Raw genomic sequence first — 20,010 nt, forward strand, 5'->3', positions numbered from 1 at the left:
GTAGATGGAAGATTTTTTATTAAATCCTGTACCTGAAATGTATAGTCAGAGAAGTTCCGTCCAGGAAAGAGTGAAATGAGCAAAATTCTGTTGTTTTTATGACCTCAGAACACACTGTCTTAGTCAGATTTTTGCCGCTGTGACCAAAAGACCTGAAAAGAATAATTTTAGAGGAGGGTAAGTTTATTTGGGGCCCACGGTTTTAGAGGTCTCAGGCCATAGGTGGCCAACTCCATTGCTCTAAATCCAAGGTAAGGCAAAACATCATGGTTGGAAGGTGTGGCAGAAGAAAGCACCTGACAACATGGCACCAGGAAGCAGAGAGAGACTTCTTTCACCAAGGACAAATATGTACTCGACAGGCACATCCCAAATAACCCACCTACTTCAGTCTTACCCTACATGCCCTAGTTACCCCCCAATTAATCCGTACCAGAGGATTAATGCACTGATTAGGTTAAATCTCTCATAACCCAATAATTTCACCTCTAAACCTTCTTATATTGTCTCATGCCCGAGTTTTGGGGGACACCTCATATCTAAACCATAACACATACTTTGTCAAAAACAATTCTTCAAAAATCAGTAATAACATTGGGAAATTATACAGCTTTGTCAGAAGATGAACCTGTGTCCAAATTCAGGAACCTCCATTTATTGGCTTTGTCATTACAACACTACTTAATCTCTCTGAGGCTCAGTTCTCTCAACTGAAAAAGAGGATTAAAGATAGTTATCCTGACTGACTCTAGCAATAAGAAGACACAATTAACATGAAATGCTTGTTCACACTGAATACTCAGTAATGGGGTTATTACGTTTAATGAGTAGAAATATTCTGGGACCATTTGCTTCTTGCCGACCCAACTGGGATTTGGAGAGTGCTTGTTCAACTTCAATTTGCACTCGAATCACCAGGTAATCTCGTTACAGTTACCTTCCCTCACCCTTTCCTCCCCTCTCCCTGATCTCCTCCTGTTTCCTCAATAGTGTACCTGTTACATCTTTTTTTCTTTTTCTTTCCTAGATTCCACATATGAGGAAAAACATATGATTCTTATCTTTTTGAGTTTGGCTTATTTTGTTTAATCTGATCTCCAGTGAGGGATTTTTTTTTAATGAGGTTAAATGAAAAAGCAGGTGGGAAGTAGGTTTCCTACTTGATATGTCTTTTGTGTCTTGGGATATCTGAAGGTAACTAACTTAGGAATCTAACAACAACAAGAAAAAAAAACTATTAGAAATTGGAAGACAATAAATATATAAAAAGATGGATATAGCAAATTAAATGAAAAAAAAAGAGAGAGAGAATACACTTGTTAAGGCTCTCATAAGAAGCAACATAATATTCTGAAAATAAATAGAATTTAGTCAATTTGATTATTTTAGTACTGGTCTTAGCTTTATCTTATACTACAAAATAGCTTCAACTTTAAAATATTTAGCAAATTCTCTTTGGTAATTATTATTTGTTGTGGTTGTTAAAATCATAACAATGAAAGTCAATCACTTAACCTTCTTGAGTATATGGAGCCTTAAAATGCTTATTAACTAAATTATTTTGGGAATTTGATGGTGTCGATTTCTTCCTTTTTTTTTTAGCAGTTAGGACAATTGAAAATAAGCACCTAACTAGATCTTTGCCTTTACTTTTCTTTCAGTTGCTTTCAGTGGCCATATGCAACCTACCACAAAACTTTTTATGTTTATCTAGTGATTTCATTTACATCATACTTTATAATTTATGCTCACAAATACTCTAATATTACACAATTATAGCTATTGTTTTTGACATATTTCTAGGTCTTCATATTCCACATACAGCTTAATATTTTTTATTACTAGTTAGGTAGCATTAATTAGTCAATTTATATCAGGTATTTGAAATTTTGTTTCGATTTTTAAAAAGTGTCATAATTTTTTATCTCCAAATATTTAAGATTATACAAGTATAAGTTATGAAAATAGTAAAATTGTATCTCTAAATCACTCTAAACACATATATTCTTTCAAATATTAAACTGTCTAATAATTTTTCCTTATTAACTTAAGTTTATATTTATTTAAACAAAATTTGAATTTTCACAAATGCAAGAATACTTAAAAAGATTAACCATATAAAACAATTGAAGTTGTCTGTGAATTGAAATAAACTAAGTTCTCTTCCTAACAACAGGAGCCAGGATAACATATCAAAAACAATTCTGTAAATGCAGCATGAAAAAAAAAGATACATGTTCACTTTTTCTGCCAGGATCCAGGAAAAATATTTATAGCAATCCAATTAAATAGCATAAAAATAATGTATTTCTCAATCATCATCATTATTATTATCATTACTTTGGACATTAGTATTATTACTATTAACATAATCATTTGTTTTTCAGTCATTCTTTGTGTTTGTCATGAGTTAGTTTAGTTGTTATCTTCCTTTGCCAATATTCTGGCAAAACAAGTATTACATGTCCCCTATCAAGATGGAAGATGGTAACCCAGCATGGTGGTGCACACCTATAATCCAGAGGCTCTGGAGGCTGAGGAAAGAGGATTGCAAGTTCAACGCCAGCCTCTGCAAAAGCAAGGCACTTAGCAACTCAGTGAGACCCTGTCTCTAAATAAAAATACAAAATAGGGCTGGGATGTGGCTCAGTAGTTGAGTGTCCCTGAGTTCAATCCCCAGTAATCCCCACAAAATGTAAGTTAGTACTGATTTATGGCCAAACTAGAAGTACAGTTGACAGTTTTGTGAAAATTGAGAAATTTTAGAAGAATATACTTTTAAAAAGCATGATATAAAACTCTTTTATAAAGAAACTAATCACTCTCTGATATAAATGTGTATCTTTATGGAAAATGCTCTTAATATTCATTAATGCATCATTAGATCAGAATATACATATTACATGTCTATATTATTTCTGGATTGATAATATCTCAAGAAAAATACAATTGAACATGTGATTTTATATTAAAAACATATAATTATAACATAAAATTTAGCTTCACAATAAATATACCAATGAACATTGCTGTTCTAACTAAATTGAACCATGACAATAGAAAAGTGAACAAGTAGACCCTCAATCTCTATGAACTTCACACAAATTAGGAGCCCCTGTTAAAGGAGAAACTTATTGTACCTATTATTTAATGTGCAGTTTGCAGAATCTAGAGTGGAATAACATACTCTACACTTCGATTCAAATTACTTTGGCCAGTGACATTCTCAAACGGGATCACAATAACTGAATGATAATAACAACAATAATTTCCTGGGTATACTGCTACAAGGGCTTTTCCTGTCTCCAGCTAATAAATCTTCCAAATGCACAAGAAAGAGGTTGGGAAGGGATGAACATTTGTTAATGGTGAGGAAAAGAAAATGCTATTTTAATCAATGGGATATGGTGGAACACTTTGCTCCAAAAACAGTACAAAGGGAGCCTGAGTAGCAATGTTCAAACTAACATCATCATAGAAGAGGTGCTTTTATTATTTAATAAATATCCACATTTTGAGATGAATGGCTTGTGGGTATAGTACATTGAGAAAAAGTGCCATGATTATGGAAAAGTCATTTGGCTAAAAGCTAAGTGATTACTGATTAATGAACTAAATTAAATAAGCTTAAAACATTAATTAAAGGTAAATGTTTAGTGGTTTTAAAGATTAAGCAAATGAGTACTATATGCTAATGCAAAGATAAACAAAAGCAAAATAATTCTACTTAGATGTGACTATAAAATATTAATAGAAGGCATACAAATTAGGACATAGAAATGTTATAATGTTTTAATGGCAACATCAATATCTTAAGAACCACATACTAATGAAAGAAAAATCTGGAATTGAGACATGCTTTATGTTTAAACAAAAATATGCTTTACTTCCCAAATATATACATATATTCAAGGAAAAGACTTAGATCTGTATATATATGTGTGTGTGTATGTATATCTGTATATATATGTGTGTGTGTGTATATTTGGCATATATTTTACTTGAATTGTTGGAAAAATAAATAAATGCATTGTTCAAAAATAATTTTTGAGAAATTATACAGTTTTATTTGCAATTTATTTGCAATAAAAAATAAATTAGCAAATTACCATATAATTTTGAGTTTGTTTGTTTTGTTGTTGTTGTTGTTGCTATTATTTTTTGCTGTAACACATTCTGAAAATAAAATATCTAAATTAAATCTTACACTGGCTATAATCTGGGATAACCTGGGTTAAAAAGTTAAATTTTCTTAAATCTTACAACTAAATAATCTCAGAAGGATGCTCAAAATATTCATATACAGATCATAAAATGAATCTTAGAAAACTCATATTCCCCTGGAAAAGAGTTATCAAGTTCTAAGGTAATTCATCCTTTTATTTACTTATATATCAGAAAAAAAAATCCAACATTTTTTAAAAAGTCAAACTATACCCCCCCCGCAAAAAAAAAAAAAAAAAAAAAAACTATACCAGGTGTTTTTTTTTCTTTAATCCCACAAATCACAAACAAAACAATGACAATGTTCAAAGTGTAAACTTCCCATATAATTTGGAATCAGGGTCTGTCTGAAATAAATAAAGAAAATCTATGGCCAAAATTATCAAAAATGTATGTGTTATCTTCTTTCTATGATGTCCTGGCATGAATTTATGTTTACTTAAACATAATGAATGTAGTTCCTTGAATGAAATTTAGAGTTTTGGCAATTGAATCTAATATTTTTAGATAAAGTTTTAAAGAACTGTATGCTAATAAAATCAATTCCAACAAAAATTTTAGCTAGGAGAACTGTGAGTTAGTGTTTTCATTAATGATTTAGAAAATTACAAAGCTGCTGCTTCACTAATGGAGCAGAGCTCTCAATTTGGCTCAACTAAGCAACCACTGACAAATGCCTGGGAGGCCTCTCTGGTACTTGATCTTGCAGGATCAGCAGGAATAGTTACAAGGACAGTGTTGTTCTTTTTACAAAATGTAAATTGCTGATAATTTGGACTTTTAAGTTAAAGTACTCAGACATTTTATTAGATAACGATACACAAATATGTCGTGACAAACGAACTTACATGATCCTTCTCCTGCACATCTCTTGATCTTTATATCTAACTCCATTATGACATTACCCTTAAACTTAATTGGTATATTTTTTTCTTCTGTTAGACTTAGTTGCTTAAGGGCAAGGACAAACATTTGTGACTATAGTGTCTAAGTGGATCAGAGTTTCTGCAGTCAGACAATCTTAACGTACATCCTGTCTCCACACTTATTATGTATCTTTTGGACAATTTTTTGGCCTCTAATGCCTTGGTTTCTTAATATATAAAATGAATGGGGATAGTCATAATATTAACCCTATAGTGCTGCAAAAGGATTAAGTCCTAGGACACGTACAGAACTGAGAATAGTGCTTGATATATAGTAAGTGCTTAAGAACTATTAGCTATAATCATCTTTCCAGATCTAGTATAAACATTTTGTAATGTCTACTGCCTAGTTAATAGATAAATGCATTTAACTATATCAATAATTCTGAGTTCTTTAACATAGTAAACAAATTGATAAATGACTAGTCTTAAAAATTAGTATGTGCTTTTGCCATGACATGAAATTGAAAGTTTGATTATAATCATTATTTTGCCTTGAAGAAAAATTGTTGTCAGTTAAACAATGGCATAAGTTATAATATCAAGTTAAAGAGTTAATTCAAAGATGCAACATTTTATTTGCCATTATAAATGAAAAATCATTACCAATTAAACTGTAATAATATTTTCTGTTACTTAGAATTTTTATTTTATGTTTATTGAAATAATTTTCTTAAACTTATTTGTTCTTGGATTTTTATTGTACATCACAATATAAAGAGCAATGGACAAGTTCATGCAGTCCCAAGCAATGTAATTGCATCACAATTGCTGCCTGTCTAAGAGTGATTGAAAACATCATTTATTGGATGGTACATTTTGATTTTAGAGATGATAAAAAGCATATTTTAGAATTAATTATATCACATATATATTTCTATGTTACATATGATAGGGAGACCCTTAGAATATAAAGATCACTGATTCTCACACTTTCTCAGAAGTTGGGGTAGTCTGTGATGGGTGATGGTTTTAGCTTTGCTGAGATACATATTGCACATACTTTCTGTCATGTGCACAGGACATGGTTCTGCAGTCAGTGAATGAATGTGGTGGGTTAAGCACTCAATTCACATAGCTATGAGTGCACCCATGCAGAAACTCACACTTTCCTTGTCACTGTATTCCTAAATATAAGAACAGGCGAAGATTTCCTGTAGCCCTCTTAAATAACAAAAGTCTATTGTGGGGTACTCATACACAAACAAGCAAAACTACTCACCCGGTGAGGTAAGGAAGCAGGGCTGGGGTACGTGTAGAGGGCAGCTGGAGCAGCGACTGCGAAGGCGACTGTGGCAGCGGCAGCATAGTTCATGTGGCAAGGTAAGGAGGAAGGCTGAGGTCCGCGTGAGGGGCAGCCTGGGCAGCGGAGGCAGCCTGCTTGAAGAGGAATGGTAAGGTAGCAAGGCTGGGGTCCGCGTGGAGGGCAGCCAGAGGCAGGGGGGCCCCTGCGGCGCCAGGCGGCCGGCAGTTTCGTTCCCGCCCTGAGGTAAGGGGCGGGGAGGAGCCTGGAGTCTGCTTGGTGGTCAGCCAGGACTGCGGCAGAAGACTCTTCCTTCCCACAGCGAGGTAAGTTCTCGGTCCTGCCGCCGCCGCCGCCTCATTCTCGGTCTGGCCGCCGCCTCGCTGTGGCGGCTGCTTCCTTCTTGCTACAAGGTAAGGAAGAGGGAGGGTTGGGTCGGCGTGGGGGTCAGCGTGGGCGTGGGGGTCAGCGTGGGCGTGGGGGTGGCAGCCAGGGGGGCGGGGGGCGACTTCAGCGGCCTCGCGTTCCTGCCGCTGCCGCCTCGGTCTCGGTCTTGCCCCCGCCGCCTCGGTCTCTGTCCTGCCGCCGCCTTGCTGTGGCGGCTGCTTCCTTGCCGCAAGGTAAGGAAGAGGGAGGGTCGGGGTCGTCGTGGGGGTCAGCGTGGGGGTCAGCGTGGGGGTGGCAGCCAGGGGGGCGGGGGGCGACTTCAGCTGCCTCCCGTTCCTGCTGCCGCCGCCTCGCTGTGGCGGCTGCTTCCTTCTTGCTGCGAGGTAAGGAAGAGGGAGGGTGGGGTCGGCGTGGGGGTCAGCGTGGGCGTGGGGGTCAGCGTGGGCGTGGGGGTCAGCGTGGGTGTGGCAGCCAGGGGGGCGGGGGGGCGACTTCAGCGGCCTCGCCTTGCTGCTGCCGCATTGTTCCTGCCGCCACCTCTGTTCTCGTTCCTGCCACCGCCGCCTTGTTCTGGGTCCTGCCGTCGCCTCGCTGTGGCGGCTGCTTCCTTGCCTCGAAGTAAGGAAGAGGGAGGGTCGGTGTGGGGGTCAGCGTGGGGGTCGGCGTGGGGGTCAGCGTGGGGGTGGCAGCCAGGGGGGCGGGGGGTGACTTCAGATGCCTCGAGTTCCTGCCGCCACTGCCTCGGTCCTGTCGTCGTCGCCTCGTTCTGGGTCCTGCCGCCGCCTCGCTGTGGCGGCTGCTTCCTTGCCGCGAGGTAAGGAAGAGGGAGGGTCGGGGTCGGTGTGGGGGTCAGCGTGGGGGTCGGCATGGGGGTCAGCGTGGGGGTCGGCGTGGGGGTCAGCGTGGTTGTGGCAGCCAGGGGGGCGGGGGGCGACTTCAGCGGCCTCGCGTTCCTGCCGCCACTGCCTCGGTCCTGCCACCGCCGCCTCGCTGTGGCGGCTGCTTCCTTGCCACGAGGTAAGGAAGAGGGAGGGTCGGGGTCGGTGTGGGGGTCAGCGTGGGGGTCGGCGTGGGGGTCGGCGTGGGGCTGGCAGCCAGGGGGGCGGGGGGCGACTTCAGCGGCCTTGCGTTCCTGCCGCCGCTGCCTCGGTCCTGCCGCCGCCGCCTCGTTCTGGGTCCTGCCGCCGCCTCACTGTGGCGGCTGCTTCCTTGCCGCGAGGTAAGGAAGAGGGAGGGTCGGGGTCGTCGTGGGGGTCGGCGTGGGGGTGGCAGCCAGGGGAGCGGGGGGGCGACTTCAGCGGCCTCGCTTTCCTGCCGCCGCCGCCTCGGTCGCGGTCCTGCCACCGCCTCGCTGTGGCAGCTGCTTCTTTCTTGCCGCGGGGTGAGGAAGAGGGAGGGTGGGGGTTGGCGTGGGGGTCAGCGTGGGGGTGGCAGCCAGGGGGGCGAGGGGCGACTTCAGCGGCCTCGCCTTGCTGCTGCCGCATCGTTCCTGCCGCCGCCGCCGCCTCGTTCTCGGTTCTGCCGCCGCCGCCTCGGTCGGCTTTGGGGGCAGCTAGGGTTGTGGTAGCGGCGGCGGCAGCTTCATTCCCGCCAGGAAGTAGGGCAGTAGGGATGGTGTCCGCGTGGGCTTCAGCCGAGGCGGTGGCAGAGGCAGCTTCATTCCCACTGCAGGTAAGGCGGTGGGGCTGGGGTCCACGTGGGGGGCAGTAGGGGCGGCGGCAGCTTCCTTCAGGCGGCAAGGTAGGGCATCGAGGCTGGGGTCCTTGGGCGTGGGCAGTTAGGGCGGCGGTGGCGGCAGCTTCGTTCCCGCCGGGAAGTAGGGCAGCGGGGATGGTGTCCCCGTGGGCTTTGGCTGGGGCGGTGGCGGCGGCAGGTTCATTCCCGCTGCGAGGTAAGGGGGGGGGCTGGGTTCCATGTCGGTGGCAGTAGGGGCGGCGGCAGCTTCCCTCAGGCGGCAAGGTAGGAAGGTGGGGCTGGGGTCCTGGGGCGTGGGCAGTTAGGGGGGCGACAGCTAGGTTCACACCAGGCGTCCACGCCGGTGTCCCTGAGCTGCGGGGCCTTTTGGCTGCTCCTATTACTTGGCGGCTGGGGCGGGGAGCTGTCCGTGGGCGGCCTTTCCCACAAAGGGCCGCGGAGCTGCGTGGACACTGGCAGCAGCAGCTGCAGCTGGCCTAGGAGGGCGCTGACATTTGTTGCAGTTCTTGGGGCTTTGTTGTTTTTCCTTGGGCTTTTACCCTTCTTTTCATTAATTTTGGATAAAATGTTCCCCGTGATGTAAATATTGAGCAAGGAACCTTGGTGACGTGGGGAGCTTTGCAGAAAGTGCAGTTGGATTCTGCTTTTCCAATGGTGGCGGCTGGATGAATCTTCACTGCTGGCTGTGGAAAAGGCTAGGGAAGATTGTTAGTTGAGTTTTAAATTTCCCAGTGTTGTGTTTAAAGGTTTTACGTGCATAGAAGAGGAATGTGCACCTTAAATAAGCATATGAGTGGTTAACAGGGAATGTTTTCCTCTGGGAAAGGGAATTTGGTAGCTCTGACCCATGTCAGTCTGTGAATATTTAGACGTGTAGTGACTTTTTAACATTTTTCATAACAGTCTGTTATTTACAGTTATGTTGTTAATACTCCTTGCCTTAAGTTCCCCGGCAAATCTTTTTCATGCCTTCTGAGAAAGTAGACAATTCATAGATTATCCAAGGAATGGGAAAAAAAATGTGAGTGGGTGATTTCGGACAATCCGTGAGAGCTGGCATTGTAAGATTCATCCTATCCCCAGTAACATTTTCATACAATAAATGTGAACACTTTGAAGCCTTTTTATAGAGATACAATCTGAGAATGATATTAAGATAAGGAAAAGCTGTTGATTGATTTCTTAGATTAACATTTCTTCCCTCTTCTCTTTCCTCTTTAAAAAAGTTTTCCAAGTGATAATTCATCAAATGGCCAGTGATAAGCAAATGTCCGATGATGACAGCCCCAGCACCAGCAGTGGCAGTTCAGATTCCGACCAGCAAGACCCTGCTACTCCAGAGCCTGAAGATCATGAAGAAAGAACCTTCTGCCACCCAGTGGAAGAAGAGCACCAAACTCTCTAGCAAAACCACTGCTAAGTTATCCACTAGTGCTAAAAGGTAACATTGTCAGGTTGTCTTTCAAGCAATTGGATGCTTTTATTTTTACATCAAGAACAATACTCCAGAAATACTTCATGAACAATTTTATTTGTACCTGAATGAATTGTCATCCTTTAGGGAGCATGAAAACGTCCTCACTAAAATTATGCTTCTAAGCAAACTTATTCTGTACTTTGGTAATTTCAGCAAGAGTCCTAGAGACTGAATTCTCATCCTGAGAGTTTAAGGAGTTGGCAAGGAAAATTTGTGAAACTGAGTTAGATGGTACATTGGGGATGTTTCCTTTTGTGAGTTATACTCTTGAGTGAAATTAGCTCGTGTCCACGTGGGTGTCAGTCCAGGCATCTGTGGTGGCAACTTCATAAAAGGAAATATGTCACTTTTCATGAAAGGAAATGATCAAAAAAGTTTATATTTGCTAAAAAATGTTGAATGTCAGGCCTTGGCTTTTTTTGAAAGCAGATTTTAAATTTGCTTAGTTTTACAAACAAGTCTTTAAATCCTGCATAATAGGTATAATTTTTTGTAGTTATAGTTATCCCTCTTTGTTCTTGTGAGAACAAATAAAATGGAAAAGTAGCCATTAACAATCTCAAGTGTCACTTTGCTGTTAAAACTTTGCACATCTTTAAAACTCCTGGATGTTCTTGACATAGTAGTGAAAATCAATAGCAGGAAAAAAACCATTTTGTTGGTTATAAGTGAAAGATTATTTGTTTCCTGCTGACTTTTATTTTTTATGATGGTTAAAAAAAATCCATCAATGGGACTCCATCAGTGATAGTGGTTGTATTGAGTAGAACTCTTGTATCAAACATAAAGTGTACCTATAGCATTACCTAATGTTGATGTTTTGTGGTTTTTCATTGATCACAACTAAAAGAAAAAGGAAATATAAAAACTGATCAATTATTGCATTTTATGGTGATTCATGTTCTTATTTTTCTATACATTTTCACAGTCATTGCACCATTAATCAAACACTAATGAACTTGAGAATATTATATTGAATAGCAGCAGTCTTTGAAATAATTTAAAATTCTTCTCAGTGTGTTGTAATCTTGTGGAGAGAACATTAAACAACTTTTCAAAACATTTTAAATTTCAAGAAAATCAGAGAAATGCTCTTTTTCCCCTTACCTTAAGGCCCTCTTTCCTCCAAGAGTATGAAATTTAAATTTACGTGCTGTACCTAAGATCAGAGAAAATAAATGGTTAAGTAAGACTGCTAAAATAGTCTTTGGAAGTTTTTCATTGATAAAGGTATTTGTAAATTTTAAACTTTTTTTAAACAGATAAAATATTGACAAAACTATTAATGTGCTCTTGCAATAGCTTTCTAATTTTTACCACAGTAAAAGTGGATTGAAGTCATTGTCAAAAATATTCTAGTGCTTTTCCTCCTTCCGTTTTGTCTCATTTGCATATAAGCTTGAAAAGAGAATTTCTTTGGTAAAAAGAGTTTTAAAATAGATTTTATATCATTTTGTTGAGTAGTAGTGGAGGACTTTCTCAAATCAGGTGTAAATGACTTACCTATTTACAGTAGCAAGTGAGAAAAAAGCTGCAATTTTCTGTTAAGGAGTTTGGGTTATGCCTCTGAGAACAAAGAGGAAGCAGCCATGTTAGGATTACTGAAGGCAAAACCAGCCTTGCAGTTACCTGCATGATGGTAGAGGGCATTCTGATTTTCTGGTTATTCTGTAGACTGTCTGAAATCCTTTTAGTCTGTTCCCATTTCACTAATAGAATTCAGAAGGAACTAGCTGAAATAACCCTTAACCCTCTCCTAACTGCAGGTAAGAAACAAATTTTGTTATTTTGATTTCTAAATTGTGGAACGATATCAGGAGATGAATGTATTATCCTTGTATGTATTTGCAGCAGAAGAGGCTAGCTAGCTATGTTTGCTTCCTTAAAGCTTTGCAAGTGCTTTAAACAAAAATTGCCTAGGTGAATTAAATTAAATTAGGGGAAAAATACTCTTTAGCATGTATCATATATTCTGTACTTATGAATATACTGATCTTGTGCTTCTTGCTGAGAATTGTTTGACTGGTGTTGATTTTTCTGTTGTTTTTCTGTGGAATACATTTATTCACAAGTATTTTGTAGAAACCTGTAAGATTTTAAGTTTTAAAGTTAGTGCTTGTGTGCAATCTGAACTGATTTTCCAAATTTATAAATTGTTGAATATGGTGTTACAAAATGTAAAAGCATTAAACAGGAGTATAGTTGTTTTTGTTTGATTTATTCAGTAACTTGCCTAAAGGACAAATTTTATGTGCTAAGCTATGGTTATAGTTGTTATTTTCTAGAAAATACATTGTTGGAATTATTTATATTTTAAACAAATATCCTAATGACTTGGGAAAATTCTTAGCAGTAAATTAATTGGAATTGTGAGAAGAATCAAATTCAGTGAAACTCAGAATTTAAGATTGGTTGACAAATTGTATTAAAAGTAGCTGGTTGACTTTTTTTCATTTGTGTCTTATATAGTGTTCTGTTCATTTTTGAATGATGACTGTGTGGTTGACAAAATTTATCAAATTTAGAGAGCAATATTATAAATAAATTGCATAGAAGTATGTGCTCAAGAATGAGACGGGAAGGGATGCTAGAATTAAGGCAGTGTTATGATTTGATATAAAAATATTTTGGTGTTTAACCTGTGTTTTTGCTACAAATTGTATTTGCTCATGTTGATCAGCACCATCTCTGAAGTCTACTTGAGACATAATAAAGAAAAATCCATTTGCTACTTATTATGTGTGTTAACCAGATTCCCAGATAAGGGGGATCTGATCCTGATTTATCCAGTGAATTAACAGTTTTGCTTATATTTGTAGTCACAGTCATTTCAGTTTAAAAAGGAGACAGGAATGTGAACTAATTATAAACAGAGTGGTATGTCAGATCTCAAAATATTACTTAAAAAGTATACTGCTCAATAGTGTAGCCACTAGCCACATTCTGACTATGGACCAGGTTGTTGTGGTTAGTTGAAAATGTGATATGCTGTAAGTGTGAAATGCATACTGGATTTTGAAAACTTAATTTTGTAATAAATATCTTTAAAATATTTGTAAAAGAATAAATATTTTAAAGATATTTATTACATCTTGAAATAATATTTGGCATGTTTAGTAAGTGTTTTAAAAATTGTATTTTTATCATTTTAGCATAGTTATTAGAAAATCCAAAATTATGTGTGTAACTTGTATTATAATTTTGTTGAACAGTATTGCTTTAGAGAAGAAGTAAATCAGTATTTCTTTTAGCCTTCTAAATGGTGTGTCAAATCTGTACCATTTAGGAGGTCAAGTTAAATTTGCTCTGTGGAAGAATCACTTAACTTTCAGAATATATTCTCATAATTTCTGTTGATTTTCTGCAAATGGCTTAAACCAGTGTATGAATTTACATCTAGAGAACATAGTAGACATATTGAATACTTTCAGAGCAGTAATGTACTGGTACATTTGGTAAAGGAATGTACTTTATGTGTTTAACCCAGGACTGTTTCCACAAGGTCACAGGATTATTTTAGATGAAGTAAAATAATCTAAAATAATAATAATATTTCTGTGAAATAGAAAGTAAGTTTCACTTATCACATATTTTTTTTCTCTTTATATACCAGATTTCATTTAGGTTCATGAAATAATGCTTAATATTAGTGATTTAACTAGTGAAGCAGTAAAACTTTGGGCTTGCTTGTGCACAGTAACATGGAATACTTATATCTATTTTCTTTTGTCACAGTCTTTGGTGACTGTTGGCTATTGAAAAGGACATCTTTTAACTTCTCTAGTTCTTTAATATCTGAGTTTCTTTGTGGCTGTGTAAGTGATTCAGGAAAAAAAAAACAAATGTAAAACACAAGTTTCTTAGGAAATTAGAAGTTGTTTCTTACTACTTTGGGGAGAGACTTTTTTCCATACACCTCATATGTAAAATAATGCAGATGCTTTTGTGTGTCTTTGGATTTTTCTGGGTAAAAGGTTAGTTCTTGTAATTTTGATAGAAAAGCCTACATTTGTATTGTGTTTTTGCTTTCATGCCAGAAAATGCAATAGATTGTGGTATTATATTTCTTTTAACTCATAGCTGCATAAATGAGAATTTTAGCTTTATGGTAATTGTATTATTTAGATTTGTTAATTTATGTTGTAATTAAAAATGGGATTCCACAATCATAAGTATATTTAGAATTTGTGTGTTAATATTGCATGAGACCTTTGAAACCTTATGCTTGCTACTTCCAGGTGCAATTATTTAATTATGGCTTTTGGTAAGAGGTGTGTGTGTGTGTGTGTGTGTGTGTGTGTGTGTAAACTTGTCAAAGTATGTGGCAGTTAATTATCCCTCAGGGAAGAAATGTTAAGTGTATCTGGGTACATTCAGGAAAATGTTGAATGAGATATAGGAAAACCAGAATTACTTGTACTAGGGAGATTTGTCTTAAATCCCATCTTTTGTTTTAATTAATAAGTTATTCTTTAGTTACATAATTAGGTCTAATATACACATCCAGGACGGCCTTTGGAAGATATCATTGTCAAATTAAATGCATGACTTTAAAAGTGTTTGATTATATGTCAATAGGAATACTTCTTTTTCTTTTAGTAAAAAAGGTTGATAAAGATTTAATTTCTAATGATTTGATGGTATTTTAGGTTTTAAGTATTGAAGGCCTGTGGGCCAATGCATTTTAAACACAGGGAAATAATATATGTTTTTTGGTTTACTTTTATACTTTTTACATTCTATATTTTAGATTACGGTATAAAAATCAATTCACCAGTGAGCATGAAGGGAAATTATTATGAACATCCCTTTGTTTTACAGAAAGTTATGGACGAGAGTTGTTTAGTAATGTGTTGACATTTACGTTCTATTTATCAAAGATGTGCTTCCTTTTCCACTTAGAGTCAGCACTTGTGTAAACAGCAAAAGTTTGGAAAGGTGCTGGATTTCTAAGTTAACCTTGAATTTCTTTTCCTGTATAGAGGGTACAAACATGTACTCCTAAATATTAATGGGTTTGGACTGAATCTATGTTAAAGAAGATATTTAAGAGTAATTATGAATCGTTTTTGGATGAAGGGAAGGCCTTATGGGGGGTAGATATTACAGTTTCAAGTTTATATTAATCATATGTTGACTATCAAAACCTGAAATTAGCTACTATAATACTTGTAAATATTATAATACTTGCAAATTTTGTTAACTTCCCTTTTTTTAAAGAGAGAGAGAGAGAGAGAGAGAGAGAGAATTTTTTAATATTTATTTTTTAGTTATCGGCGGACACAACACCTTTGTATGTGGTGCTGAGGATCGAACCTAGGCTGCTCGCATGCCAGGCGAGCGCACTACCACTTGAGCCACATCCCCAGCCCTTAACTTTTGTTTTTAAAAGAAAGAAAAAGAAGTAGCATAAGTTCTAAATAAGAAGTTGGCAATTTGCACATAAGAATAATTTTCTGAGGATAAACTTTGTTTCTGATGGTTGCCATATCTCTATTGTCCAGTGTAGATTAGAACTTTGCTAATTAAAGGGTGATCTTCAGACTAGCAACATCTGTATCACAGGTGTGATTGTTAAAAATCAGAATGTTGTTTTCCCCTAACCAGAAGTACTGAGTTCGAATCTGAATTTAATAAGATTGCTAACTGAATTGTGTGTCTATTGAGGTTGGAAAAATCCTGCTACTGAAGCAAGACTGTTCAGATCCATGCTGTGCCACTATTGGCATGCCACTTTATATAAGTTATGGGATATTTTTGTTCTTCAGTTTTCCAAGTTGTAAAATGAAGATTAAGTTGATCTCCCCATTGTATAATTGTTGTGAGGATGAAATGAATTTGTTGAAAGTTTTGTTTACCACATAAATTGGATTCCTAAAGTGGATATAGCATGATAAAAGTAGGTGAGACTGTTTAGCAGCATGTCCTCACTCTTGCTGGTGTTTGCTCCAGTGCATCCACATCCTACTTATTGGAATAATTACATCTTAATTCATCATCTAATTATTGAGTACATATCAAGCCGTTTGTTTTTAATGTGAATAAAAGCAGGTTTTTTTAAAACTTGAGTTAAAACAGAAAATTAGCCTAAAAGTGTTGATCATAGATGAACAAATACTCAATCCCTTCCAAAAAACTTAATGATACTTAAAAAGAATGCCTTGGGATTGGGGCTGAAGCTACTGGCAGAATGCTTGCCTAACATGTGTGAGGCACTGGGTTTGATCCTGAGCACCATATAAAAAAAACATAAAATATATGCATTCTGTCCATCTACAACTACAAAAAATATTTTAAAAAATATTTATAAGATTACTATGACTATGACTGCCCAGTAAAGTATAATTAATTTTTTTAGATAGTTGTATTAGTTACTATTTTCCCGTCTTTAATTATCCCATTTTAAGAGTTTGTGATTTTATTCAGAATGCAGTAATTTCAATATTTGTAAAATTTACACTCATAATAGTATAGTTTACCAATTACTTCAACATAATGTAGTGTAATTCCAGGCAAAACAGTGAGTTGGAATTCGAAAAAAAATATTAAATAACTCATATTCTTTACTTTTTTCATAATTGTGATATTTAATATTATTCACTTAAAGATTATTTAGCTATCATTTCTATTTGCTTATAGGAAGTAGTTGATAATTACAGTAATTCTAATTGTGTCTCCCATATATGCCAGTGGAGCAGAAGGACTCAGTTACCATTGAATGACTCAAAACATTTATCCAAAGGAGTGATTTATTGAAAATAATATCTCCCCCATATAAGGTCACATTTTTATTAGCTGTCTATTATGTTCAGTGATGATAATGTAAGGAGAAAGTGGGTGAAAACCTTGTGTACTTTTTAAAAACCTAAATGGTTACTTCATAGCAACATGAAGCAAATTGTTAATTTTCTTTCTGCAAGTAAATGATTGGTACCTTATTCTCTCCTTGAATGTGTTGCTGTAACAGAAGGTAGATTATGTTTAATTATGAGGAAAATCAACAAGTCTTGCTTAGAGTACAAGAGCATTCAGATTGAGAAAACTGAATGGGAAAACTTTATCTTTCATTCTCCTCTTTTCTACAAATATGATATAACAAAACCACTTGTAGATCTATTATATCTACAGGCATATAAAGTGATGATTTTTTTCTTTCCATATTTCTTTAGACAGTAATTATATTTAGGAGGGGCTGCGCTTGTGGCTCAGTGATACAGTGTTTGCTTAGATAGTTCAATCCTAATCCTGCGTTCAATCCTAAGCACCACATAAAAATAAATAACTAAAATAAAGGTATGTGTCCAACTACAACTAAAAGTTAAATTAAAAAAAAAGAATTCTGTTTGGGCATTTCATTAGAATTTAAAAGATGAAATATCTTTAAACATTTAATGTTTCTTTTGCATCTGGATCACGGAAGTTTTTGCCTCTTCCCCCATATTCATAGCCTAGGAGATAGTTGACAATACCTGGAGACATTTTGCTTTTCAAAACTTGGGGAAAAAAGCTCTAGTATACAACAAAGAATTGTCTCCCTTCAGGAGATCTTAATGAAATAAAACTTATATATGTTTCTGTTATGTTTTACTAAGAATATTGAAGTAACTTGTGACTACAGAATGGGAGTCACGTTTGTATTGTCTTAGTGATGAAAATAAAAACCAAATGAAGAGTATGGCCTTCTCACCAGTGTATGATTTAGTGTCAAAATCTAATATAATGTAATCATAACTTTCTGCAATCATAGAAAGTAATGTAATTGCCTCTTCGGAAAAATGTGAGAAGAGATTATCAATATCAAATTTGGAGAAATTGTAAGAATAAGGGAAGCATCTGGAAGAGATGGGAAGGATCAGTGTCTAACCACAAATTCTGCACACCTCTAGTTCTCCCACCTCCTACCACATATCAGGCTTTCTAAAACTTTACTTTTTATTTTTTGCCTTAGATAACTTAGCTAAAAATTATTCCAAAATTATGTAAAATAAATGTAATTTTCCATTATTAAACTTTTGTTTTCCATAACACATTAAAAGGAAAATTAAATAATAAAAACAGACATAATAAATTCTTGTTTGATATAATCATTTAAATATCTTTTTTAGACAGCAGTAATTCAAACAAAAAATACTTCCCTTACTTAAAATGTAACATTTTATATTAATGAATAAGGAGGCTAAAACACTAAAATTGTCAGACTCAGTAAATCCTTCAAATATTTCATCTATAGAGGCACAGCAAACACTTAGTGTAAATTATAAAAGGTTTTTTAAAATATATAAATTCCAGGTCAAAATATATCAAATCAAACATATATCAACTTTACTTCTCAATTTACTTCTCTATGTAATCATATTTTGTTGACTCTAAATAACATCGTCTGGTAACTGATAATGACAGTAAAATTTGTATCATCTCTCTGCTAAAATATAGTAAACTCTACTCTGAGCCCCTCATTCATAGGTCTTACATCTGTTATCCCATCGTCAGCAATAAAGCCAATGAGATTATTCTAAAATGTAAATGTCCCTATGTTATTCTTGTCTTTACTTATTAAAGGACCAAGCAATGTACTCTCTAATTTCTCTTTTGCCTATTTTCCCTTTGTTATAGAATTATATTGTGCATTTCAATCAAATTAAAGTCTTTCAGTTCCCTTAACTGTCTAATATATTTGTAGTTAGGCAGATGATGATGCACCTCCTGAAATCCTATTTTCTTTTCACAGACCTCTCAGTCTCACCCTGCTCCATCTGGAAATATCCAACTCCTCTTTGGGATCCTTATAAAAATCTCCCTTTTGTGAACATACACTTTATACAGTCTCCTTGATGACTTGCTGCTTCCCATCAGTTCTATTTTGGAAACATTTTCAAAACTGCATTTATTACCTCATATCACAGTTATTCATTCACATCACTATTTCCATTTGCTGACTATGAAAGAAAACCTTTCTGGTTTTGGCATCTGCCTTGGCAGCAGCAGTCAGAGAAGACAGCCTGGAAGACCTCCTCTTGGGCTTCTTCTTAGCCTCACATTCTTCAGAGCTGACCTTCCTTTGGAGCTTCCTGGCTGAGAGCACAAGGCTCATGCAGGTGCTGCAGGCAGTGGCTCTCAGGAACCTTCTGAAACTGTGCTGCCTGGCCACTGCTGCTGTTCCCACCACATGAGTTGCTGTGACACACCAAGTATTCAATTATTTTAAAACAGTTTTTACCATAATTGAGACATAACTATAGGCAATTTTAAATCTCTAAATTTTGTGATTTTAGCTACAACAAACCAAATAAAAATCAAATCCTTACTATTATGTTTTGTTTATTCTGCTTTCTGAATGAGTTCTCATTTTGTCATTATTGCCAGTGCTTACAACCCTCCTTTCTCTTATCTCTAGCCTAGAGAACAGTGACCTGCCCCTAGTTGCTCTTCCTGTCATGAGCCTCTCTCAAGTGTGCCATTCTCCCCTCTCACAAGCATTAGTTTCTAAAATAAACATTTAACCATGCCATACCCACAAAAGTAAGAAAATATTCTATTATTTATGTAATAAACTCAATATTTATTCATATGTCCCCCAGCTCTTCCAAGCATGATCACAAATAGTCTTCCAAATTCCCTGTAGGAACAAACTCAGCCCCACTAATACTTGTTCACATAATTCCTTCGCTTCACACAATTCCTACCTCTTCTGATCTTTATTGCTTCTCTGTCTCTATTTATGCTTAACATTTGCCAACATATCCTCCATTGCCTCTCGCTCTTTAAGTTCCACATTGAATTCTCTTTTTTTCATGCCCCAAAGAATTTCTGCTGCATCATCATTACTTTCCCATCTTAATAGAAGTGAGAGCTCATTAATCTAATTTTCATATACTTTTTCAAAAGCTTTAATCATAACATTAAGTGTGCTTGGTCTCAGTTTTTACAAATAGATATCTTCTCCATTATGATGCAAATTCTTTCAGGATTGGTATTATATTGTATCATTTTTTATATCATCAACATCTAGTATATAAAAGGAAGAATGAAAGAATAATCTAAATATAAAATATATCTAA

General features: G+C 37.1%; 1 protein-coding gene across 7 annotated transcripts in view; it reads left to right on the forward strand.

Moving 5' to 3' along the window:
- The first annotated feature begins 7,121 nt into the window (after window positions 1–7,121).
- LOC144374713 (transport and Golgi organization protein 1 homolog) overlaps window positions 7,122–20,010 on the forward strand; it is a 79,670-nt gene continuing 66,781 nt past the window's right edge. For 3 of the 7 annotated variants that reach the window (XM_078037459.1, XM_078037466.1, XM_078037465.1), the window contains exons 1-3: window positions 7,122–7,163; window positions 9,702–9,916; window positions 11,669–11,718. In XM_078037459.1, the coding sequence (XP_077893585.1) occupies window positions 9,750–9,916; window positions 11,669–11,718 (217 nt within the window). In that variant the 5' untranslated portion in view covers window positions 7,122–7,163; window positions 9,702–9,749. Of the gene's footprint in view, window positions 7,164–7,538; window positions 7,595–7,934; window positions 8,000–8,126; window positions 8,162–8,376; window positions 8,452–9,701; window positions 9,917–11,668; window positions 11,719–20,010 lie in introns of those variants that run through there. The other 4 variants (XM_078037462.1, XM_078037460.1, XM_078037464.1 and 1 more) reach the window with 4 other exon arrangements.

The sequence above is a fragment of the Ictidomys tridecemlineatus genome, unplaced genomic scaffold (genome assembly GCF_052094955.1).
Source record: "Ictidomys tridecemlineatus isolate mIctTri1 unplaced genomic scaffold, mIctTri1.hap1 Scaffold_83, whole genome shotgun sequence".
Classification (NCBI taxonomy): Eukaryota; Metazoa; Chordata; class Mammalia; order Rodentia; family Sciuridae; genus Ictidomys; species Ictidomys tridecemlineatus.